Here is a 27,508-nt window from a genome sequence, read left to right as displayed (position 1 = left end):
CCACATTTCATGTTTTTTTAGAATTAAAATGAAAGATGTGTAGGATCAGACACATGGAGCACAAAGGCTGTAAATAACAAACATTAACATTAGATTAACATTTGAAACATATTGTGAGTATTGCACAATCTACTTCAAAGGTTGAGTGACTCTTTAATAACATTCTCATCTTCAACACTCCGACACTTTCCACAAGTTTCAAACACAGTTGCCATTTATTTTAGGCCTGGATGGCTCACAGAAAGCGGAAATAGGAAATCTAAAAGTATACACCTCCTAACAGGTTCTCAACAGTGATATCTTGATAGCGTACTGGAGATGAAAAATAAAAGCCAGAGTACATCCATTAGCCATTTACACCTCATTGACTAAGTCAATATTCTCACTTCACATTATCACAAGAGCTGAGAGGAATCTAGAGGATTTATTTGCATTTAAATGAGGTATTCATGTTTCCCCTACAGGCTTTGAAGCCTAGTCTGGTAACGTCAGGAATTTTCAGCCGTATATGCTTAGCAAAACATGAACAAATGAGTCACTGTATAAGTAGATTAATATAAACTCCCTTGGAGCTCGGGCATGTTCGAGGCAAGCTGTATTTCTGATTTCTTTTGATTTATTTATTTATTATTTTGTTGTTGAGCGCTGGACCTTCTTGGCATCTCTGTTTATGTTATGGCCCGGTGAAACCTCAACAAAAAAACAAGCTTGTCATTACATTCAAAGCATCGTCCCGTTCAGTGTCACCAGGATATTGAATATAAAGCCTTTCATCAGTATGAATTATGGGTGTACATCTTTTACATAATCACTGATATAGAATCAATAGACATACTAATCAAGGGCAGCGAGTATCGAGTAGGAGCACCCACTGCCCATCAGTTATCCTTGCCTCAGGAGGTAGACAGGCACAACCCTTGCAAGGAGTCGCATCATCCATCAAAAGTTTGTGACACTGAGAGCAACGCTGAAGTATCTTGACTCCTGCCATTTTCAAAGAATAACCTTGAAAGCATCGTCGAGCATGCAGACTAACAAATGTTAACTGAAAAATCTAATCTTGCAGAAGAACAGGGTTTTGTTGTACAGTATGTCTCCTCGTCACTTCAGAATACATCACATGCACGAGTTCAAGATGCGGATGCAGTTCAGCCCCTACGTTTTTAGCTGCTTTAAGCAAGGCTGTGAATATTACAGGCAAATAAAGTGAATGGTGTTATGTCAACAAAATAAACCCAAAATCACACATTTTTAATTACTTGGAAATGTATGATTTGAGAGAACCAGTACACTCACTTAAGATGAAATACTAATGTCATGCTGTGGCAAATTCTTTTGACTTCAACGACACCAATGATGTGTTTTCAAAAGATTACTCTCCTGGAAAAAGATCAAGACATCACTGATGACTCTTTAATTGAAGAAAAAGGAGAAATCCGTCCCACCCGTTGTTAAATGACTAAAGTGGAAAGCAGAGCATGTTCAATGAACAAACAGAAAACTCCCAGCAACTCTCTATCTAAATTTCATGATGGAATCTTAGGATCATGAAAATACCAGTTTCTTTTCATTTGTTTATCTTAAATCGCCTATCTGAGGGAAGTTTCTGTGTCGTGCAGGGGGGGGGGTTGCTGGAGCCAATCCCAGCTCACTCTGGGTGAGGGCAAGGTACAGCATGGACGGGTCACCAGTCCATCACAGGGCCAACACACAGAGACACACAAAGACCAACAAACACTAACATTCACACTCAGACCTACAGACAATTTAGAGTCACCCAAACATGATGTCTTTGGACAGTGGGAGGAAACCGGAGTAATCGGAGGAAACCCAAACAGGTACGGGGAGAACATGCAGACTCCACACAGAAAGGCCCCAGGCTGGGAACTGAACACACAACCTCCTTGTGAAGCAACAGCGCTGAACACTATGCTACCCAGTTTCTTTTCATGATGACATATTACAAATAACTATCGAGACATAATTGGTTTTGTCAAAACCACAACTTTGGAAAAAAAAAAAAATTGGCCACAACATTAGAAATATTCTCAACAACCTTTGCATGTATATAGAATAAATAATTTACATGACAAATGACAGCAGATCTTAAAAGATTCCAGTTAGTGATGAATTATTTAGATATGTTAAACCTTTTAATATTCCACTTCATTTCCCTGCATTCCTAAAACAATACATATGACCTAAATAAATACAAATTCTGATTGATTAACCAATTCACAAAGAAATCTCACACACTGCAGAGTTTATGCGTACTTTCCATCACGTCTCAGTAATATGGGTAGCTTTGCTGCCATTTGTTGTCAAAAAGTTCTCTTTTTGTGGAGAAACTCAGACATCTGAGCCCCGTGCACCTCGTTGGGTCTTGTCCACTGTGACAGCAAGAGTGCAGGATGACTGAAAGAGACCAACTATTATCTGACATGAGGCGAGATGAAGGCACATTGACCTAATCCAGGGAGCAGAGCGAGCAAAATGGTTTGTTTGGAGTGCGGAGTGAAAGCTACTGCGAACTTGCTGTTGAACACCAATTGCATGTTAATTGGAAAAAGCACATCCTAAAAAAGCTTACTCTCCCATTCTGCCTTTCTGCCTGGATTCCTGCTCGTGCATACCACGCGCAATGCAAACTCCATTCACCGAGAACATCTGTGAGGCGTCATTAGAAAGCTCAAGAGAAAACTACTAAGTAGACCTTCAGTTAGTATCAACTATTTCTATTTATCACACACTGTGGAGAGTTAATGTTTCGCTAATTTGTTTTGTTGCTAGTTTTTTGGGTTGCATTCAACAACAAGCTGAACATCACACGCACATTTGATATTATAGCCTGAAACAAATTGGCAAGGCCAATGTGTATTACCCTACAGGTACATAGTTACACAGTCTCCATAAATCTAGCAACATTGGAAATTATTTGGAGCTGTGTTTCTGGCCACCTGTGAAACTGAAGCTAAATATTCACCCTTTGTTCTCTACCATCTCCTACAGAAATACCTGCAGTGGCTAGATGGCTGGCTATTTACTCATAGTTTAGTTGTTAGAGCTTTTTCACACAAGAGACACATGAGGGAAGTGAAGAAAGAGAAAAACACAAGAGCACTGAGACTGAATCAAAACTGCAATATCAAAATGATTAGCTGAGAGGTGGCAGAAAAAAAAAGGTGATAAAGAGGTCTGGTTGAGGGAAAACCAAACAACCAAAGAATAAAAAAAACGACGGAAAATCGAAAAATTATGCAATGATGATAATAATCTGATCTCATCTAAACCTCTAAACTATTTAAACAGGCCCTTCTCTCCTTTATGGGACTGGTTACATAGATCAATACTATCCAGCTGGTCTTGCGTAGAAATGAATGATGACTCCGACCTAGCAGAGGGCGAAAAATAGGAATAAAGAGAAATGGAAAGTCATACCAGCAGCATGGTGCGCTTTTGCCCCGCAACAAGAGGGTTGTGGATTTGGTTCCCCGCGTGGGGCCTTTCTGTGCAGAGCCTGTGTGCTCTCCTCGTGCCTGTGTAGGTTTCCTCCAGGTACTCCGGTTTCCTCCCACCATCCAAAGACATCATGTTTGGTTAACTGCTGACTTTAAATTGTCTTTCTGTGTGTTGGCCCTACGAATCATCTTCTACTGCTTATCCATTTACGGATTAAGCGGTAAAAGATGAATGAATGAAAGTCACTCTAGACTTTATATTCCATTTTCTTCCTCTATTGTGTAATTCAGAATTTTCAGAAGCCCTCTGTTATTTAGTTAGTTTTATTACTGCTGTCATTTTGCTAAAAGAACACAATTTTTGCATTTGGATAAGATAAAACCTTATTAATTAAAATGAAATTCTTTAGTCAGAACAAACGGAAAGTAATAATTATATGCGTGAGTAAATATATACAAATAACACCATATTATAATTAGCAGGTATTATTATTATTTATAATAATTAATATAAAATACTGTGTAGGCTATGATTATTATAGCAGTAATAAAGGGTATATATGTGCAGTGTTTAGCCTAATGACCTCGACCTTTGTCAGTAGGGTCAGTAGAAATGCTTAAAAAAAAAGTTACTTGTACAAACCGCCAACAGTTCTGCCCACATACTCCACATGCTGAAGGAACCAGGTGGGGTCCTGACCCATAAAAGCAGACTTAGTTTCATGTCAGCTCCAGGAGAGGAGCTCTGATATTTATTCGATTTGCGATACTGCCTGCCAGTCATGCAGCTTGGAACAGCACGTTCACAGGCTCCATCTTAAAGACGGAGAGAGTGACTCATGCTGGCGCACGCAGGGAAAGAATAGCTGGCAAAGTTGTCGCTAATAGGAGAAGCATTTTCTCCTCCGTCACTGAGCTGTGACATAAAAAACCTTTTAAAAACAGGTTTTTGTGTTTCAATGTGTGCGTGCAGAGTTAAGATTTTTTGACTCCACTTTTGACAAAACACATTGTATAGTTAAAAATGCATGCGCCTAAAATTAAGGTTGCTTCTTCAAGATACCCAGACATTTTCTGTTGAACAGTGAGCCCCACATTCACTGTATTATATTCTGTGTCTGCACAGTTCAATATATATTGGATTGGATGTGTGCAGCATCAATCTTTAGCTGTGTCTACTGTCATGAATACATACCATTTCTAACAAATACAGTTTCAGCTTCTGTGTCCTGGGGCACAGTTGCTGAAGGTGTGGGATTGTGTATGTGTGACAAAAACAGGACGGGTGCAGACCTTAAACCACTCCAGCTAGTTTGTTCGGAAGCACATACACAGAAAACTGTAGATTCCGCGCACTTCACACTATCAGTTTTAATCCTTGGCCAGACTGAAAATCGGTTCACGTCTTGTCTCTGTCCGCTAATATGAATCTTTCTTTACAACAACTGTCAAAGTAAAGTGAAAACTTTTCTTTAAATATCCTCTGTGCAGGTATAGTCAAAGCTTATGATTTCTTTCCAGCTAAGTGGCAGATGCTTTTTCAAATATAGCATTGATGAAGTTATGGAGGTATCACATCTTCTTAAGGGATAAGGATTTTCCACACTTCTATTTCAATCATTTACAAATCTCAGGAAAGACCAAAATAACTTAACTTCCCTTCGCTCTCCGGAGCTCTCAGCCCAACAGCCACTCGACTTCTCTGAAAATGCTAATCTTTAAAAATGAATCACATATGTATACACTTTCATTTTTGGAAATATCATTTCTTAAAGCACCTGGGCACTGTGTTTTCATACATGATGCATTTGTTGCCGACTATTTTCAGTTTTGGATGGAAGCATGTTGCATACCAGTAGAACTATTCACAGAGCTAAGCTTTATTAAGCTGTTGTTAAACAGCCAATACATGATAAGGGGTTCAATTTGTTGTCGATTTTTGTCTTTTCATGGGGTTTTAAGAAAAAGAAACTGTTATTATTCTGTGCTAACAAATAAAACATTAATTTGTCTTCCTCTGTTTTCATATCAAAACCCCATAACTGTTGGGATTAAGTGCAGATAAAAAAAAAAAAAGTCCCTCGATGAAGTTGCACTATCACATATTTCAATAACCCCATCCCTTCATGCTTTGATGCTCTCTCCCTGCATGACGTCCCATGGGATCTAACAGAAAATACATCAAAAACAAGCAAGATGCTCTCAGCATAGTATAAATTTATATCTTAGATTTGAAAATCCTTGAAAGTCGTGACTTTTGACCTCCCAGGTGTAGCAGGTCTGATTACAGATGATTCATTCCATTGTAGCTCTGACAGCTATAATTATCGCTGGGCTTATTAGGGGCATGAATGGGCTCAAAGTCTGTCTTGTATCAAAACCACTACAAAACTATGTGTAAGACTAATTACCACCAAAAGGTCACAATCTTTACCAGAGAGAAAGAGGAGAGGTCCTGAAACACCTCTAGCACCTAGGGAGTGCGTGGTGGTTATCTGACAGGTCACATTTCTCTGTCTCCTGCTCGGCAGGAGGGAAGGAGTCTTGTATTTTATTTCCTTTAAATTTCCTTGAAGAATTATGTGGCACTTTCCAGTGATGCCAGCTGACCTTTAAATCATTCGCTTGAACCTCCACCATTCGATCATGTCGTTGAGTTAATTAAGCTATACGAAGAGTAATAAAGATAGATGACACCCGGTCATACATGCGCATCCTGTCTGTGTGACAACTCAAGGCTGCTAAGGTCAGAGTCTAACGATCGATTGAACTGTCATCCCATTATTGTGGAAATCTACCAGCAGAATCTGATCGTGGATTGGCTCTCCACTGGGGTCCAAACAAATGGCCTGAGACGTATTGGTGGCCTTGTCCCCGAACGCTAAACCTCAGAATCTAATCTGAGCCAGCGATCACTCACTTGATGTTAATGTCATCATTTATGCCTGTCCGATAACTGGCATATACAGTGGGCATTTATTGACTTCCTTCCACTTTAGGAATATGGAGTCCAGAGGCTGTCAGTTAGATTCATCAGCAGTCAGGCTAACAATCTATCATCACGATGGTCAGAAATCACTATTTCAAAAGTTTTTAAAACATGGATCTGCGCCACTGAGAGTGCCGGTTTTGCATCTATGTTTTAGTTTTTGCAAAACATTACTTCATTTCTCCTCTGCACTGGTGGATATTAATGTAGTGTTTACATTAATGCCTTAAAGTGATGACACTGTTATCCGTCCAGAGTGTTGTGGAGGAAGCCACCGTTTTGAGGCTCTTCTCCTTGCCTTTGTACTAGTCTTACAATTTACTTAAGGCCTCTGGTCTTGTTCATTTAGCCATAAGAAAAAAACTTCCATTGATATTTTATGGACAAATATAAAATTGGCTAATGGCTAATTGGCTAAAATTAACTCCATTTAGAGCAACTGCAGGCCAATATGATAATGTGACACACAGAAAGGGGCTATTCTGCGTAGTGAATAATTCTGAAATACAAGTACACTCAGCTTTTAAAAGTTCTCTACTTCAGCTGAAGGCAGGATAATGATGCATTTGGGCTATTTGTGCATTGTGAATATGGCAAAAGCTTAAATATTATCATCTTATAAAAATCATTTGCCATGTTAGTAATTATTAGTGATTACATGATTCATTTTAAGCCATGTTTGTGGCAAACTGATGTATGGCAGGACAATATTCCATATTCTTTGTGATGTCACAACGAAACAGTCATGACTCTTAGCCACGCCCTGAGGCCAACGTTCCAGGCAGAGATTTGTTTTTTTGAGTGTTTACTTGAAATCAGCAACATTTTAGTTTGAACATTTAACAAAACATCTAATCAGAAGAGGGGCCCTGAGACTGATTTTCTCTGGGTGGCTCGCTGTTTTTGCTTTTATGTTTTGGCTCACTGAACTGGAGCAACAAAGAGAAGCCTGAGAGAGGGTATGTAACTCTACACTGAGATGATTTTTGGTCTGCAAATACCTTTCATGGATATCAAACCTCCAAGTAAAACACCAGAAGAGTGTGAAATAAGGGATCTTTAAGGACGAATTTGAATGCTGGATATTTGAGATTGAGTATTTTACATTGTGGAGTTTATACCTTTATACCTGATCAAGTTTGTTTCAACTGTTTCTGGTCTCTATCAGCTCCTAAGGCAAAAAAGCCAGCTCTTTGATTGTTAAAAGTCAACTATGGTTACCACCTAGTTGCTAATTCTGCCTGGCATTTGTATGGCGCTTATCGGGAAGTGTGCTGTGTCTTTGTAGAGCTGTACCACCGACAACAGCCGCCTGCTGCTGCAAAAAAATTACTTTTTGGCAAAAGTGAGAGTCAACCAAAGAACTTTAAGCTAGACGACTAAACTGTGAGCTGAAAATCACAGCGCAGCTCATTCACCCTAAGTGACCACTTTCAAACTGTTTCTCCTTGCAATTGCATGCATTGTTATTGTAAAATTATGAAGACGACATCTTTATAACAGGGAACATCACTACTGGAAGTTCAGTTTTGCACCATAAAGATACATTGCTTTGAGTTTCACCTCAAACCTTTGCAGGTTTGTGTTTGATCAGCAGGGGTGACTTCTAGTGAACTGTAGTCAGCATAAACAAGGAGCTAATACATCCCCAGAGAAGCAGAAGTCAGTGTGAGCAAGTGAGACTTGTATCTTTTCTACTGCATCTTCTTTTCCCCCAGTTTGCCAAGAGAGAGTGACAAAAAAATACAAAAACTAAAACATAGACTTACACGCAAAGGTTAGGCTGGCCTCTCGGCTGACGATCGTCCCGAAAGAATTGGAGGCAAGGCACTGATACGTTCCAGCATCTTGCTCTTTGTTCAGATGGCTGATTCTAAGGTTGCCTCCAGAAAGGCTATAGTGGGATCCAGATTTGGGATTGATTTCCGTGCCGTTCAGCTTCCACCTAGAAATAAACAAATAAATGAATAATGTTGAAACATTAACATGTAAATGAACAAATTAAACATTGTTCAGTGTAGACCGGGGCGATGCAGGCATTCCAGACTACAAAAAAAAAAAAAAAAAAAAAAAACCTGACTTGAAGATTCAATTGTTTCGCAACAGGAAAGAAATAAAAGGCAGTTTGGGCCCAGAAATCATGCCTCCCAGCTTTGTGTTAATCTAAACAGCAGTGAACCACTGTGGTGCCAAGGACTTGACTCTTTGAGAATAGATAGCATTGCAAGCCATCCATCTTGCCAGACCCCAGTCAAACTGCATAAAAATGCTGCTTAATCATGATGCTGCTACAATTAAAACAAATGCCTGAAACCTTGCCTTCACACTTGTGCATTCTTGGCCTGTCCACATGATTATTGCCGGTGTTAGGGGTGATCAACGAAGGGTGTAATTCACTTAAAATGGCAACAGACTCTCCAATCTCTCCACCCAGATGCAATTTATTAGAAGAAATGCAGGTGGGAGGGAAAGTCAGTCATTTCAGAAAAAAAAAACTAAGTTTGAAGCCATAACTTACTTTCTGCCATGGCAAAAAAAAACAAAAAACGTTAAAATAACATTTTTTAAAAAAGGCTAAGAGCTTCTGTAATTTGTTATCACTGATGTATAATCATCAAAGTGCGAAGAGGTTCTGCACGAATAAACAAACATGGAAGGAGAATTTTATAGCTTATTGGAAAATGGACAATGCATATTTGATAAGGGCCCAAGGTGATTTAGTGTTAGATTATTTCTTTGAGAAGTTTTAAATTTCTTCCTGCTTTGATTTTTAAAATTAAACTGGATGATTTAAGGTTCAGCTGGGAAAACACTGCTTTGTTTAATTTGGAAAAGAGAGCAGCTTTGATGTGAAAAAAAAAGGGCTTTGCTAAAGCCCTTTTGTACAGTAGACAGAAGTTGTGCAAAGCTGTTTTTGTACACTCCTATCTTAACGCCCCTTGTTGTGCCAATTTGGTTCTTTTGAGGCATTAAAACCTGCCTCAGGGAACACAGTCAGTGCTGTTGTGCTATCATTGCGGTCTGTTCTTGCCATATTAGTTGCTTTTACATTATAATGCCCAACAGGATTGACCCATTTGCTTCTTTTATTGGCAAAAATAAATTGTGTATATTGTTATGACCGCTGGAGTCAGGGCAGGATCTTTGCATAAGGCACAAGTAGGAGCTGATTATGTGAAAAAAAAAAAACAAAGTCAGACTCTGTTGTGTACCCGCCTACCCACATGCTGAAGCGTCTCAGAAACAGCAGAAAAATTTGTGGGTTGGGCATTGCAGCACTCACAAAGTGTTTTTACAGATATTTTTTCCTTTAATAGAAAGAATGTGTAGCACAATGGTCTTTCATGCCCCTTCTTCAGGCCTGTAATAAGTAAGTGCGCATTCTCCAGAGCCTTGTTACTACACACAATAGAGAAGAGCCTGAGGGGGGTTGCCTGCAGTCTCACAAGACTTCAGAGGCGATTCATTTGCAGCTGACGTGAAACAATACAAACACAAAAAAAAATAAAAAATCAACAAAAATATTTTACAGTTGAGAAGCACCTTCAACTTGAATGGAAAGAGTGGACTCAAAGGGTAGGAAGGGGGGAAGTGGCAATGACGCCGCCAACCTCAGTATCAGATATTGGCCTTCCCTTCCTGAAAAGGGGCCCCCATTGAATATGAAAGCAGCCTTTTCACAGTTGTAATTGCTCCGAGAAACTCTGCATTCTATCAAAAATGAAATGATTTAATTGGGCGAGAGCTTGAAAACTGAACGTTGCAAAAGGTTTTCTCTGCATGTCCTTGATTGGCTGCTCTATTGAACATCAAAATGGCTCGTTAATTGAGCCTGGAAATTTTTTTGACATATCTGAGTGAGTAATCGAGACCAGTGCTGAAAAGGACGAAGACGTAATCCATTTGGAGGAAAACACTGAAAATCTCTAAACGCACTGCATTGTGTGTTTGCACGGTCGTTAAACACATCCGTAGTCAACGATTATTGCTCCGTCAATGCTGCCATTGCTCCTTTGTGACACTCTGGATTCTCTATGACAACTATTGTTGCTTTTAGCCAATTAGATGACAACTTTAAAACCCGCTAAGTGTTATTTGAAATGTCTGCAGAACTCCCAAAGAATTTAGTCCAGTGTGGGAGAGAGAGCAGAAAAAGGGGAGCTTTAAATACCACAATCGTGTCAGTGCATATCCTCCTCCAGGAGAAGTATGGAGCAACAGATTACATCAAACACATGTAAACTAGATTATTTAATAATTCCATTTACAATGATTTATGCTGGCAAGCAGGTCACAACAGCAGTTCCATTTGTTAGGCACATGCTTTATGCAATCATGTTACAACAGGCTGCGTACACAGTGGCATAATACCACACCATCTGGCATATGAGGCTGTGAATGTAAGGCGGTCTGTTCTTTTTCTTAAGGCTGGTGGTTTAATGTGTTAAAAAAAAAAAAAAACGAAAAGAAAAGAAAAACTTTGTGCTGTACCTCAGATAATTAAACTCATAGTTAATCTAGCTCAGCTTTATTTAAAAAGTCCAAAGGAGTGATATTTACTGTGCCTTAGGTGCTTAATGAAAAACAAACCAGTGTCTTATTATGATATCTATATTTCCCTAACTGCGAATGTTTCACCAGTTGCTTTAATTACTGTTTTATTTACATTTTTTTGAGTCATTTATTGCTCTGTGTGTAGATTAGCGGGGCGTTCTGAAAAGCACTTTGTGTTACATTGTTTGTATGAGAAGTAGAAGAAGAAGCATCTCCTGATCCACCTGTGTTGTTGGATGGGAGTCTATGATGACAACTATTGACAGAGTGGTTGATTTTGCAGTTAAGTTATTCACCAATCAAAGAAAATGTAGACCATAAAAATTATTGTATTTTAAAGTTCTGATTTTGTTGTCGTCAGATAGAGCCTGGCTCATGGTCCAGCCCAGCCCCACGCCCTGATCAAACTAAAATTATCACCTTGTTGTGATAATTTTAGTTGTAATTGCCAATTAATGCTACACCACCAACAAACCATGATCTGGTCACAATCTTCACTTCAGCTCCTGAATTACAGCTTTGAATAATGACCAGTCTTATTACAGAGCATTATGATGTCACAGTGAACCTTTTACCTTTTGGGTATAAAATCCTATCACAATGGAATCAATTCAACCTTGAGTCCAAGAGGATGTTTGTATCAAACGTGATGAAATTCCCATTTGAGTACCCCTAATATATCAAATTCACAGGAACATGAGGTCCCAGTGAACTTGATCTTCGACCTTTAACTGCCAAAGTCAACTCAGCTCATTCTTGATTTCAAATGGCCATTAGTGCCAAATGTGACATTATTTCCTTGATTCATTTCCAAAATGCTACATTAACAAAGGCAAAAGTGTGTTTGGTGAGAACACAGTGACCTTGGCCACCGAAATGGAATCACTTCCTTGAATGGAACTCAAATCCCAAAAGCATAATGTCCTTGAATTACGGATGCTGGCAGAGAGGCAGAAATTTGAAAGTATTGTCACGATTTCTAACTTGTAGCTCATTCGAGGTTGAAGGTTAATTTGATATATTTCATTTCACATGAAAAGAAATCTCTACTCAGGTTAGGAAGCAAATGATAGAATAATAATAAAAAAAAAATCTTAAAATAAGCTATAATAATTAGCCCTATACTATGTGCCAAATGAAGATAGGACTAATTATTAATATAAATGACTCACCATAATTTTGAGTTGCTGATAGAGTTTCTAACTCTATCAGCAGTTTATTCATTTTTGCAGGGCATGCTTAGAGAGAGAGGAAATGGGACAGAGCATTTGCACCCCCCTGCGATGCCCCCATCATTTGGCTATTAGGTTGATCCCGTAGGAGCAGGTGGTATATATTATGATTGTGATGGTGTTTTGCGACCGTGCTATGTTTTTCGTGCCCATGTCTGGCTTTGTTTTTTATATCCTAAGCTTGTGTCCTTGGAGGCCTGCCATCGATGAGTGCAGCTCTACTTGGATAACTGATTCAGCCTTTTCAGGTTAAAAGGTCCATACTGGCTGTATTTTTCACACCTTCTGTGAATCACGCTGACGGAAATGTGTTTTTCATATTCACAGCCTTATAGCTGACAGATAGGCATATGAATGGTCTCAACCTTTTCACCCTAACTCTCGCAAGAAGTAGGAACATTTTTCAAAATGTTAAACTGCTGATTGGTTTGGCCTTGAAGAGGTCAAGTGTACTGATACATGCTGGGGTATTTTTTTTTTTTTAATCGCATTTCAGCCTGTATCTATTTAAGCATTTTCAACCAGCAACTTCAGCGCTTGGAATTGATTTTTTTTATGTCACAGACCTACCCACATGCTCCTCTGTAAAACACCCTTTTTCTTTCATTTAGGTTCAGTGCAGACAAAACTGAGCACATCTCTCCCAGCCTCCAAAGTACACACTGCAGCTTCAAACTATCGCAGCTTGCTACTGTGGTGTGTGCAATTAATAAACTTTGAACATGACTTGCTGCTGCAGCTGTTGCTACACGTCTGTAGAAGACGGCAGCCGCTCTGACGGGACTGCACAGCGACCTTGACAGGAAACAGCTGATTAGGTCAGGCTTTAAGCTGGCTCAACTCCAAGTATTAAATGTACCAATCCCTCCAAATCTTACCGCAGCAATTTCAGCGAGCAAACATGATTGATTTGAACTTTTGCTTGCAAGAGACGCTGCCACACAACACAACACCCTTTCAATAGGCTAATGGTCCATGAGAGGAGAGAATAAAGGGGGAACAAACAGCCACTCACTGAACTCTCAAGAGGGAAAAAAAAGAAAAAACACAAACAAAAACAAAAAAAAAAAAAACAAAAACAGAAAACCGTGAGCATGCACGGGTTTCCACTCCACAGACAGACAAAACATGCCAGAGTTGAAGGGAAAATCCACCACAAAATAGAATTCATGTAACACATTTATATGATCCTGATCAGCTCAGGCTTGATTTGTGAGGATGAACAAGTCTTTTCTAAAGCTAGAAACAACAGAGCCAAGACTCTTTCTCTCTCTCTCTCGTTGCTGCATCAGAACACAAATCCTGAAATGATTTCATCCAGCATGAATGGAAGAATGAATGTGTGGACACAATGATAATACCTGGTATGGTTTTTACAGGATATGGTGGCTGCCTCTGCTTTGTAACTGATGGGAGACTACAATGAATTAAGGCACACTTCTTGCCTTTTCTTGCCTTAACCATTGCATTGTGTTTGGGTGTGTTGGATACATTTTCATCTTTTCAAAAAAGAAAAATTATACGATAATTTTTTTCAAAATTGGCCTCGGCTCATTTTCTGTGAAGGACATATATCAGAACACATTTTCAAAGACCACTCTGTACACCAGCCCCTACACATTTATATCACATACAAGCGATTCCAACAAGCCTTGTAAAATCGCAGAAATTGTGTGCCTTCTTTCTGTCCTCCCGGTCGGGCCTGCTGTGTGTGTGTGTGAGTGATTGCTTGAGCGTATGAGTGTCAGTGTGAGTTTTGTGTTTCTGCCCTTGCTGCACGAGGTTGCAACTTTGTTGCAAAATTCTTGCACCGACACTGTCTGTTCTCACATTCCCCCTGGGAACGAATCTTTATTTTCTCATACTCTATCCCAGGTTGCAAATTGGGGGGGCGGGACACAATAAATATAGCTTTGTGAGTGTAGTTCCTTATCATGTCTGATCAAGACGACCTAAAGACTCTCTCCTCAGAGGGCCTAGCAATTGATTTTGGATGTGAAGCCTTTGATGATCATGTAGAGGAAGAGGTTTGAGAATGTGAGGATCACATTTCAGAAAATTCAGTGGATGACAGTGACTTTGAAGAAGAATAAGATTGAGCATCATCTAATTCCAAAACAAAGAGGAGCCAGAGGACCAGCCTGCCAGCTGCCAGCTCTAGGACCAGCACAAGCCTGTCAGCAGCTAACAAGTGAAGTAATATGGATGTCAGAAAATAGTGAAATTAAATGGTCATCTTGCCCAACAAATGAACCACCCCGCATGCCTGCAAATCTGATATCTATCAAGAATGCAACCAGGGCCTACAGTTACTCATGTGCAGGACATCAAGTCTTCTTTTGAGCTTTTCATCTCCGTCCATAAATTTACTCTGAATTGCATTAATTTTGAAGGAAGGCTCATGGATAAATGTGGAAGGATGTGGACCAAACCTATTTACATGCCTACTTCGTGCTTCCTATCCTTCCTGGAGTTTTCAAACCAAAAGGGAATTCACAGAATCTCTGAGGGAAACTCTTTGGAAAACTTCTACAAAATTTCCAGGATTATCTGCTTCTATAAGCGCAACAACAGACTAGCTCAACAGCAGAGGTATAAGCTAGCTGCCATCAGGACAGTGTGGGATAAATGGGTCTGGGCCTAATGTCAGCATTGACATGCCGCTGATGGTATTTAGGGGGCGTTGCCCCTTTATGTAGTATATACCATCTAAACACAGAAAATACAATATAAACATCTGCCTGTGATGCCAATTCCTCATATCCTTGGGAAAGCTGGTGGAGGAAAATAATCAAAGAATGAGATTTGTCCTGGACATGACTCATGACCCACATTAATTAAAATCACAATATGACTGAGTGCAATATTTAAATTGCATGAGCTGGAAAAAAATATGGAATTTATGGAGGTAAAATGTGTAACAACATTGCTGGAAGTGGTGCTACAAATGCCACAACAAATAACAGCGTTGAAAGCCTTTTACTTTTACTAAGAAATTGCAGCTGGTGGAATGTAGCCATATTTCTCAGTGATCATATAGATATTTATCTGGAATAGACATGCGGAATCTCAAACACTGGAGAGAGTATAAGATTTAGAGAAAGGTTTTTGTTTTTTGTAATGTCACTATTAAAGTGTCACTCACTACATTTATCTTTCCTGCACTGTCTGCCGTCTGGGTCTCAGACTCTCAGTTCCCTACCAAAGAAATAAAGCTTTAAAATCAGGTAATGGTTTATTATATTTATAATTTATCTGAAACAAATGCTTTTTCTTTAGGAAATGTTGGGTTTTGTTCTGTATTTGCGATTCCCGCAGCAGGACAACGTGTGTGGGATTGTTTTTCCATAAAAAACGGACAGGTTTCATACTAAATCATGTTAAAAACGGCTGACGAGTACTGCTGTTCAACTTTAACTATCACTGTAACTTTGGTTAATGTCATTGTATGCAAAGTATACACCATCATGAAATACCAGTGTGTCAAAGGCATGTGTGGAAAGCAGTTTGGGTTTGTTCCTCAAACTTAACATGACAACACATTGTCAAAACAAAGTAGAGAGCGATGTTGACGCTCCTGTAGAAAAATTTCCAGCTCCGAATGCTTTTTTGTTTTTGTTTTTTTCCATCAAACTTAGGAAGTATGAGAAGGCTTTGAAACATGCGCGAACTTGCCAAAGAGTTGATGTCATCGAATTAGCACAGATTGAAGAGAGAGAGAGTGAGCTGTAGCCTCATTGTGAGACACTTCCTTCGGTGAGTGCGTGTTTTTGAAACTTAATTCAGGGCTGCAGCTCACTCTGTCGTCCCCGAGCTCAGGCTTACCACTGCTTTGGTTTAACGGCACAGATGACTGCTGTGCATTTACGCTGTCTGTGCTCTGAAACACATGACATGCATTATAAATAATAATAATTATTATTATTATAATTATTATACATTTGCTTTTCCCTTGTTTACAGAGTGAGTGTAAAGCAGCTGCTTATTACCTTTTCAGCACATTTTAACTAATAGTCTTCAGTAGGATAATTTTGGTCACTTTATATATGATATTAGATTTTTATATTGTTTCATTTTTGTGACTCAGTTTATTAATGTGGCTCATTACTGCGTGTTTAATCATTTGGAAATAAGATTGGAGCTGAATGGCTCCAATCACAATAGGAAATACACAATATAATAACTTTCTAGTCTTTTCAGATGTGCTGATCTCAGCCCTATTCGCTGTTTGACAGAGTGGTGACCATTTCTAACATGTCACTTGTGTGTTATTGGTTGATAGCTGCAGGTGAGTCTGCACTCACAGTTGGTATGAAGCCATCACTTACTGGCTGAGTCTGAAAAGGAAAAAAAAACTTCAGTGTGTTATGGTACATGACAGGATTTATGGGTCCTGAAGTTTTTGAATAGCTCTCTCTTATTGCCCTTCAGAGCTGCCAACATGTGTAGAGACATTGTTGAAGACGAGATGGAGACATTCGCCAGTGATAGCTTGTCTACCGTTGAAGGATGCTGACATTGTCAGCAATATAAAAGCAAGCAGCGTCAACGGAGAGATGAAGCAGCACAGTCGCACGCTCACCGGTAGATGGGGGGAGGGCTTCCCTGGGCTTCGCAGCTGAACACCACCTCCCTGTTCCTCTCCAGGGTTTCCACAGGATACACGATGCTGCCAGGCTGCTTGGTGAAGACGGGACTCTGCAGGACACTGCTCTCTGTAGGATGATGAGCATAGAGAAGACAGCTCAGTACAAACTTGGACATCGGCCTGCGTGTAAAACAGCCAATTAGTGTGCGGTAGCAATGGGCTGATGCACCCTGAAGTGTTTCGAATGGCGAAACTACAAGCACACAAAACATATAAATTTGAACGGGCTGTCACAGCACCGTGGCACCTGGAAGAATGATTTGAAGTCAGACGTGTCTTCAACAGCTATTTAGGTGGTAATAGGATACTGAGAGATTCATCTTGAACAATTGTCTGGACAAATGCCTTCATTTAAATCTGTCTACCTGCTTTTATTTGATCATTAATTTATTTACTTGCCCAGCAATAGTGGGATTATGTGTCCACGCAGAGTTGTAAACACTTTCATGCGGTTAGAGCTTTGCTGTAAATGACACAGGGGAGTGTCATTTACTCAATTAAGGCAGCCAATAATGCAGCGTGCTTTCTGTGCGTGGTATCAGTGAAGCTTAAAGGACAAGGAAAAGCAACAGCAGTCTGAATCGAGCTTGTTTTCATGGTGGTAACTGTGAGGGCAGATGTCCGATCAATGCTCTCACGCAAACACACTCTCACTGAGGTGGGTCTACAGTAGATGTCAGTTGTTCAAAAAAAGGAAGTCTAAGTTCAAGTTTTTCAAAGACTGAAGGTTCTGGGAGAAGGTCCAGGGGAAGAGGCTTACTGTAAAAAACGTAGTATCAGCCACATCATTATCATCAATGGAATGTAGAGTGGACCAATGAGCAGCATTTGTGTCTAATTTTGGTGATGTTTTGGACATATGGGTGTAAAACCTTGACCACAGATAAAGAATTGGGCTTTGTTATTCTGATTTTGGACGTGGAACAGTTTTAATTCAGCTCCCATATTGGCTGCCAATCGTGTCTCATCATTCAATCTCTCCATGACTTATCTTAAATTGTTTTAATTCTAGTAGCAGAAGAAATCAACAAAAGTTTTCTGTTATCAGTCAACTGTTTGTTTATATGTGGATGAGCTTTGTTTTATGTATTGATAGTGGCAAAGCTGAGATCATCTTCTTCAAAGTAGAAGAAAAAGGATAAAACGATGCATGCAACAAAAGACTTTATCTACAAAAAGCATGCTTCTCTTTTTTCACATGTGGGAGCAATCTTGTTGGAAAACATCAGACTGAGGAGAAAGATATCTAAGAGTGATTTCTCTCAGAGAATCTAAAAAAGAGATAAATCATTAATTGAAACAAAAAAAAGTTTTCCCTTTAGAAAAAGAGCTGAACAATGTTGGAAGTTTGAGAACATACAGACTTTGAGAGAGATCAGGAATCAAACGTCGGGGATAGTGTGGGTGACTATATGTTCACTGAGTTCCTTAACTGAAAGGTTAAGGTTGTGGTGGTGTGCATATGTGCGATGCTGGTCATCATCAGAGGGTATGTTATGTTCACACAACTGCAAGATTAAGACGGCAGATGAGAACTAAAAGCTAAAAAACAAAAGGAAATTAATAATCGGATTGGTAATGTTAGTTGCAGGCCAGCTGGACTCTGTGGGGTGGCAGTTAGCCAAGCGGTCAACATCCCCAACCACAGAGGTGTGCAGAAACAGCAGAGGGAAGTCCCAGGGGGAGCAGGAAGAGTCTGACTGCACTGATTATAATACCAATATTATCTGTGTTGTAGCTATTATTCACGGTACTATTATGACCACTGAAAGGAACAGGGCTTTATCAGGAGAGTTACTGCAATAGCATGTGGGAGGAGGCTTAACTTTCCACCATGGACTGTGTAGGAGCAAACTAGTCCCCTGATGGTTGTTGTTGTTGTTTGTTTCTTAGTTTTTGTCTTTTTCTCTCCACGCTCATATTGACAGTGCAATGGGAACAGCAGTAGCTATGAATTGGGTTCTTCAGTTTCTTCCCAACAAGTCTCTTGTTGCTGGTGGAGTTTGTTGAGAGTGAAGAAAAGATTACGGAAAGCGGGAGATGACTGGCATCCTTTCCTCCATCACACGAGCACGCCATCCACCAGTGCCATCTACCTCTGCAAACAGTGACTGTCAGCCTCTGTCACCGAATGAACCGGCATAAAAGGGATTTTATTATTCAGCAATCGGAGGGGGAGCAAGAGATTACCTGAACACAACTTCACGTGAATACACATAAAGCCCACCACTTCTCCATTCAGGGAATGAATGGGAATAAACACACCTGAGGTACGTTCACTGACATTGGCCTTGTATGGAGCCTGCAGGAGGGATGTAAAATCTGATTTAAAATGCAGGTAATAACTGAATGACGATAAAACAACAAGAGTGACTTCGAGGTAACTTGTCAGGGGCTCTGGGTGCTCAAAGATGTTTGTTCCCATGTTCTTTAATTATGTTTTGGTTCATGATGTGCCAAGATGTATTTGGCAAGACTCTTGAAACTTAAACTAAGTAAAATTATCAACTCTTCTGACCTTGATTATAAACCATAGTTCACATGCAAGCCTGTGGCTGTAAACGCAGTATTTTCACTATCTGACGCTGTCGGAAAAGAGACATTCCCAATAAGTGAATGAAGATGTATATAAAGCAACACGTTGTTTGCCTTGAGCCCCCAGTTCATTAAATCCAACCCTGGCACAAGGTCGGTGGAATAAAAGTTTTAGCTTGACAGTAAAATCGAAAAATACAAGGTTATTTATTAATTTTTTTTTGTTAGACAACCCATAAAAAAATTATCTCTTCCTTATGTAACAGCTAGCTATGTCATTCGCAGCTGATATGGCAACATGGGCAAAAAAGGCCTTATCAGAATCCACCTGATTGTGTCACCGGGGCTTTGTCTGCGTTCTGAATTTGTCATGTTAGCTTTAATAGAAATACCTGAAATAAACAAACTATAATGCCACTGTACTGAAGGCAATATAATATAAGAAGGACAAAAAAAAAACTAACACAAGAGTGCAACACCTGTCTAAGATCCATGTTGGCGTTTTTAAACTCTTAAAACACAGAAGCATGTGGACTGAAGGTGAAGGTAAATCACATTTTTGTTCTGTTTTAGGATTTTAGGAATTCACTGTTAAAAATATATAACTTTTTTTTTTTGGCAAGACATATTTTTGACATCTCTTACGCTCAAACATATTTTCACCAGGGGTGGCAATTTCAGTCTATGGATACACTTCATCCATCTGAACAACCCGTACACCTGGGACTACAGGACAGCTCAACTACTGCCACACAACGATAGCCTCTAATGATTTGTTGAGTTGACCCTCCGGCCTTTCATATTACTTTACTGTCAGATCTAAGTTTCCTAATAACAAACACTTTGGATCACATGAAATTTCATTATTTGGGAAAATTCATACACTACATATTATGTCGTAAAGACCTCCTTCATTAAAATTACTTTTTAATCTCGTTGACACGTCGCTATGTTGTTTTTACGTAATACAAGATAGACATTGAAAACTGAGCAGCATGAGGAGCCATGAATGTTTATTTCCACCTTCCAAATGCGGTGAAGCTGTGACAGTCACCACAGATTAAACCAGGGAATTCAGTTTGTGGGGATTGGAGGTGAGTTACCATGACCACTCACAGAGGACAGTGTCAGTTACAAACGAACAAACAACTAATCGTTAAACTAATAAAAGATGCTAATCATTCTGATAGGTTTGCCACAACGGACGTTGCTCTTTCAAACTTGCACAAGTATTGGTGCCCAAGACCTTATCATGATTTCTTAATCAGGGAAAATCATGGTCAAGAAAATATCAGTCATAGTTTTTGTATTTTTACTGTTTAAACTTGGATCGCTTAAATGTTTTGTCATTACTGACTTAACGGTTGTAGTAGAAGAAACTGCCTTCACAATATGACTGCAACTCCTTTTCACGTTTTCGAGCCACAAAAACATAAATCTTTGCGTGGTGAAAGCATAGCTGTACAGAATGACATGTAAAGTGTGATGCATAATTCAGAGAGCTCCTCAATAAGATGCTAATTCAGGAAAAAGTCTCCCTGCACACTTCGCATCTTTACAACATCAGAGTATGCTTCCAATCCCCAAGCAGCATTCAATGGTAATTTGGGTGAGCAATTCATTATTTTAATCCAAAACTGAAATCATAATTCAAACTGAAACTGAAGAAAGAAACGCTATGAATCTCAGATCGCTTAGGTTTGTATTGCAAATCGGGATAAATACTATTGCTGCTGCGTGGGGACGAAATGCTGAGTTTCCATCAGAAATGCTTTTCAGCCTTTTACCAACATCCCTCCAAAAGAGGGTTTCAAACAATACAGCAACATGCTTGCTCATCTTTTCCCTTTAAATGATTTCTGGCCTGAGTTAGCTGATTCCTGATCATGCAAAAGTACTTGTTCCGGTCGTTCAAGGACACAACAACTCTCAACTGGCAAACAGCTTTTCACTGTTTTGCTGTTTTCTGTAGTAACCTCATAAAGTCGTGAGCAAAATAAATTGAGTGTGCGCTCATTGCCAATAGGCCACACTGAACCATTTGTGGCACAAACATAACAATGACTGTTCCACAACAGCCAAGATGGTGGCAATGAATTGCCCTCTTTTGACTGCAGTTGTCGTGCGAGTAAAGGGCTTTTTCCGAATGGTGTTGCCCTTCGCAAACCTCGTTGTGTGTCTACACCATCTACAATTACAAGAATAATTTAACCTCACACATATGGCAGATACTTTTATTTACCACCTTTCTCTGCCTTATCTGAAGTCACTGAATAAAACACAAAAGAGTAAAAAAATTGAAGTTAAAAAAAAATATATATAAAAAAAAAATGCAGCTGCAAAAAGGGACGGTAAATTCCCCAACAGGCCACAATAGCTTCATTAATCTGCATCTGTCAGTATAAGAGTCCTTTGTGTCAGCGGATAAAGTGACAGAAATTTCCACATCCTTCAATTTTATATTCAGCCAAGATTAACATCTTTATTACTCATAAATCATCAAAGATACTCTCAGTGGGGCTGCTGTGAAAGTATCTGTGAAATCATCAGCACAGACATGGCAGGACTGTTTACTGTGTTTTTACTCGGTGCCAAGCAGAAAATCTTAAATAAACATTAGCAAATGCAGTATATATCTTTATCCACACCCAGTTTTCCACTTTGAGGCACATTTATCTTACTCTCGTCTTCTTTCAGGCAGTATGTTCACTTTTGCTCTAGCTTTTGTCATCCCATTCTTCATGGAGTAACGGCCATAGACCTGTTGGTTGCATTCACTGTGGGGGAATAATGCAAATCTACTATCTGTATCTGCTTAGTACAAAAATGTCTGTGTATATATCTAATCTATGAATTGTTTTGGTTCATAATTCCATTTGAAGGAATTATAAACATATTTTTTAACTCACATTTCTCCTTAATGTAGCTTAACTGTAAATGGAGGGGTCTGTGTCCGTATTTTGAGTTTCTCAATAAGCTCCTCCACTCCTCTTCAGGCTTTGTCTGTCACTGATTCTTGGGAATTTGGATAAAACAGGTTTTGATTTTGAAAATAAAAAGTTAGTTAAATGACAAAATCTGAAGGTATGTCATTATAGACCAAGGTCAACATGGCATAATAGTGAATTCAGAGAGAGGGAAGGAACAATTCATCCCCTAGGGTTGGACACTATGGTAGAAATATAGGGGGAATTATTTAATAAAAATATAAAAGGTTAATGAAACAGGTCATATTGGTATTTATTGTGATCAACAATTATATTCTAGCCTCCACTCCTGACAAAAGGAATGGACCTGACCTTGTAGTTGCCTGATTCTATTACTTTTTATAATTATCTGACAGTGGTGACGAATATGTGGGACACATTTACTTTACTTTCTGTTTGTAGTTTTTAATGCATATTACAATGTACTCTTTCATGTGGTATTCAATTTAATTATTACTTTTTGATTTTTTAATCAAGCTGAAATGAGGAGGACAACTGATTTTGTAGGCAATGGGCCAGCATATAATCATTAAATTAATAAAAAATGAAAATAAAGCTATAACCTTACATATGTGCAAATGACCCCCTGATTATAACCTTGATTCTTTTTATTCATGAAAATGTTATTAATTTCCAACAGAATTAGCACATTTCTTAGTGGGACATGTTTTTGCCAAAGTTTGAAGAATCAGTGCTGTGTATTCCCTCGGACTGAAAAAAGTGCCGCTCCAAAGCTTTTCTACATTTCACGTGAAGAAAATGATAAACTCCTGAAATAGGCCAGGGGATCCGGACATTTCACGTACTACTGTTTAATGAACACAACTGCTTCCCGACACCCGGACAAAGTCTGAGTGTAGCGGCACCAGCAGAAATAAACGAAGCCAAACGATCACACACTCTGCAGGGTGCGTTGATCAGGCCGCAAGGAAATGTGGAGCTGAGTATGAAGTTGTTTGGATGATGTTTGGATGTGCAGTGGGATAGCACAGGCAAAGCAATTAGGCACACTTTAAACAAGCCTTGCACTAGTTTTTATCAACTTAGCTCTTAAGCAATATACAACAGGAGACCGTGTTGTAATAGAATCACAACGGAACAATCTTTGCAATCTTTGATCTTAGTTATGTGACTGTATCTGGGTCCACAGAGTCATGGTGACAAAACCCATCCACACACAAACACGCCAGCAAAAACAGCCTCTGTGGTAGCACCTGCTGCACACACACACACACAGCCAATGAAGGTGAAAAGCTTAACCAGTTAGTCCGTCCTGTCTGAAACAATGATAAGAATTAGATCAGTCATGGAGCATGATTTATGCTGCACATAGCACTTCTGCTTGTGCCACTGTTATGACACTGTTCTAGCAAAGAAGAGTGGCAGCGTCGGTTATCTCAGAGGCTCAGCCTAACTTGTTTACATTCGAGCGACAAAGCCCTAAAGCTGCAGTGATAATTATGATGGGAGCAGCAGAGGAAATCAGGTGATGTAATCATAGAGCGACCAAGTCAGCGTGGGGAAGAGGTCGGGGTGGTAGAATAAAGAAAACACTTGAGACACACAGCTCTGACCATTGGTTACTTTGAACCACAACCTAACATTAACACAGAGGTTACTATTGTTACCCTGGCAACAAAAGCTCCTCGTCAGTACAAAGCTGTCATTCTCTACCCTGAAAAAGACAGTATTAGCAGAGATCTGAAAATATGATAACCACCTTTTTTTTTCACAGTTTATTAATTGCTTTATGGAGCTTTTTCATGAGAGAGCTTGCTGCCACTCTAACAATAATGTTGTGCATGTTTTTTGCATATGTGCCTACACATCCCTATGTGTTTTGATTTGACTGAGTTATTACTCTGATCAACTTTGTGAAAGAAAAACTAAGGAATGCTTACTTCTGGATATTGTTTCTATGTTTCCAGAGTGCATTATCTATGCACACCAGATCATTTGGCCTGTTTCCATCCCTACTACAAACAATCCGTATATATACGTACAGCGTCCATGAGGCTCGCAATCCTTTTTTTCAGGTTTCCGGTGCTGAAAATCGCCCTCTCATCCAGCTCAGATGAGGTTGTTTAGCATGCCGCGATGCAGCACGGAGCACAACACAAACACAGGTCACCATTAAAATCCCAACCCTATGCTGCCCCTGAAGTTCTGGTATCATTACCAGCCCTCCCAGTAGGCCTTGCACACCTATGATGGGCTGTTCTTCTCGCTGTTCCAACCCATATCTGATAATGTGTGACAAAAAAATGTCAGCCCGAAGAAGCAGGTTACCTTCACCTGGAATACCAACAGCGAACTGAAAATTGGCTGCTGCCTATATTTTGGTGGCATTCAAAGATTTTTTAATTTTTAATGAGGTGAGGTATTAGTTCAGATGTCAGAGAAGTCTTTCATCCTTTCAATCCACACCTTTTCCTGCATCTGTCTGAAAGTTTCCTCTCTCATTTAATTGCTATATCTAGTTGACTTCTGTATTTGTTTTGGTACTTTAAACATTTACGAGGTTCTATTCATCCTCACATGACAGGCTGTTTTATAGGATTCTTTTTGTTTCATTCGATAAACATTACACTATCAGATCAGGTCTCATTATGTTGCTACCTGTAACAGGGTTAATGAAACACTTTGTTCACTCGCACAATATGTGATCAAAGCCGTCATTTTGGAAGCTTTGAGAAAAAGGCAAAAAAAAAAAAAAACGAAACAAAACAATCTGACATCTGGCTTTCTGCTTTTCTGGCTGTGTGATGGTTGCCATCATTATTCTAAGTGATGTGACACAAGGCCATCACTGCACCACTATGAACACGAAGGACAGAACAAAGCAAGGACAAAGAAAACAGTTTTTGTTTTTGCCTTATTAGGAGTTATAAATCTGCCACTGGGTGCTCTCCTACCTTTCCTCTGTATGCTTCCTCTGCATGTTGCAATTTTCAAAATCCCCTCTGCTACAGGAAACAACATTAACAGCGTCTGGGTGAACTCCCTACAAGCTGAAGGTGGGATGTTTTGATCATTGGCTTGTACGATGACAGTCAACATGTCTTTGTCCTGTGGGCATTCTCTTTGTTGGAAGTCATCCATTTTAATTACAATGCTCAACACTTCACCTGCAAGTGTTCCTCCATAACAAGCCCCCACCCACTTATTTGCATTGGTACCGTCCCTGCATCCTGAGATCAATGCAGCACAAAAGCTCTTTGATTGGTTCCGAGAAATACAAACAAATCCTAATAGCAGGTGCAGCATGAGCATCTTCCACAGCAGTGATACACCACGGCGGACTAGTCTGCCTACACAAGACCACATTGTTACTGCTCGACTCAATTGTGTAATGTGACGAAGGGCTGTAGTACTCGAGTCTGTTGTCCAGATCTTTTTTTGAGGTCTTGGTCTTTTGAGGATGTTTTCACCCTCACTTGACTGCCAAAAAACTGAAAAAAAGACTCCGCCTCCAACAGTGGGTCAGTCCCCACAGACCATTTTGGATTAGCTTCAAAACGTCTCTCGAGAGGCCTATGAACGATTTCAGAAAGGCAAGATTCATCTTTATATACAGTCTTTGCTTCCTTCTCCCTGAGTGCACCCATGTCTGTGCCTCTGTGACTGTGATTCAATTAATTAACGAGCGAAACCATCAACTCTGATTTATATCAACATCCAACCTGAAATGTTAATAAATGAATCAAATTACATCAGCTTTAAAGTGAAGTATATTACACTATTAAGATATGAAGATGTAAGATAGAAGTCATCCAGATTCTTTCAGCCCCCCCATAAAAAAAAGACTGTAACATTTTCTTCAGTCAAATTATCAGTCACGTTTTCTGCAAATATTTATTTCGTTTTTCCAGCTTTATGGTATCCAGTGGTAAAATACTTCTGATGATATATATGTGCGTTTATATATAAATAATGTGTGGGTTTCACAAACTTGCTTAAGAGAAGTCAGACTTTCAAAACATTGTGTGTGTAAGTGCAGCATATGAAGCAGACACCAAATCCCTGGTGGAAATACATAAAACTTTCATAGTTTGTGCAAGAATATTTTATCACTGCTGCTCTTGCATCTTTCAAACTGAGTGGACACAGATTTTTTTTTTTTTGTTTTTGTTTCTCTTTTTTTTTCAGTTTTTCAGACTTAATTGGTCTGACTGCAGCAGTTGCAATGTGCACATAAGACTGATTACCTCTTTGAATGACACAACTTCTTCAAAAATGAACATGAAACTGCATAACTGGAATAACTGGAGCTTGATGAGTGTGCTTCTCACCTGTGAGCACATTATGAACAGAATTTTGTTGAAGGTAGATAAAAAGTCCTTCCTCAGAAACGTGCTCATGAAAAGACACAAAAACAACATTTCTGTGTTGAATCCACAACCACTGAAAAAGCGCCCCAAAAGCAGAGTTCATTTTCTTAGCCACCTGTGCATTACTCTAGTTGTAAACCCCCACAAAAGAATGCGCCAACACGAAACACTGTCACGTTTTCTGGTTAATGGAATTAGTGGCCCTTCAATCCCCCCACGGACTCGCTGATCCCCACTCTATCGCTTGCTGTTACAGCCTTTGTGTACTGGCTTTGTGAAACTAATCCACTGAGAGCTGACAGGTTTTAATGTCATCCAACAGTGCCACAGTCAAATATCTATTCAAATGGTATCAGCAGTGATCTCCCAAGAGCTGGTAGGAAGATATTTTTGGACAGACTGTGATCTCTAGTTTAAACTGGCCATAAAGGAGGAGATTAATGGCCTGAAAACCGTTCTGACTTGGTCGTCCTGAACTGTCTTCATGCCCTGACTCTGACCTGTTCAGAAAGGCCTCAGTTGGAGATACAATAGCGCACTCACAGAGATGAAGAAGAAACTGCTCTGAGAACGGGAAGGTGAGAATTTCAGGGAAGCCATGTTAAAGTACATCATGTGTGAAATCGCTGGTTTGTTGTGCGTTTATTGTTGGCTAAGGATAGGTTAGCCCAAATGGAACATGAATAGGCTTCCTAAATACTGTGGTCAGTGGGTGTGAATAGATGTTTTGTTATGCTTGGCTGCTGCGCGCTCAGTGTTTTGACTGAGGCGAAG

At 39.6% G+C, this 27,508-nt stretch overlaps 1 protein-coding gene across 1 annotated transcript in view; it reads right to left on the bottom strand.

Moving 5' to 3' along the window:
- cntn4 (contactin 4) overlaps positions 1 to 27,508 on the bottom strand; it is a 159,580-nt gene that overhangs the window by 89,907 nt on the left and 42,165 nt on the right. The window contains 2 exon segments of the mRNA XM_029502436.1: positions 8,217 to 8,392; positions 16,816 to 16,948. Of these exon segments, the coding sequence (XP_029358296.1) occupies positions 8,217 to 8,392; positions 16,816 to 16,948 (309 nt within the window).

The sequence above is a fragment of the Echeneis naucrates genome, chromosome 5, assembly GCF_900963305.1.
Source record: "Echeneis naucrates chromosome 5, fEcheNa1.1, whole genome shotgun sequence".
NCBI lineage: Eukaryota > Metazoa > Chordata > Actinopteri > Carangiformes > Echeneidae > Echeneis > Echeneis naucrates.
The sequence above is the reverse complement of the archived record's forward strand: the minus strand, read 5'-3'. Positions and strand labels throughout refer to the sequence as shown.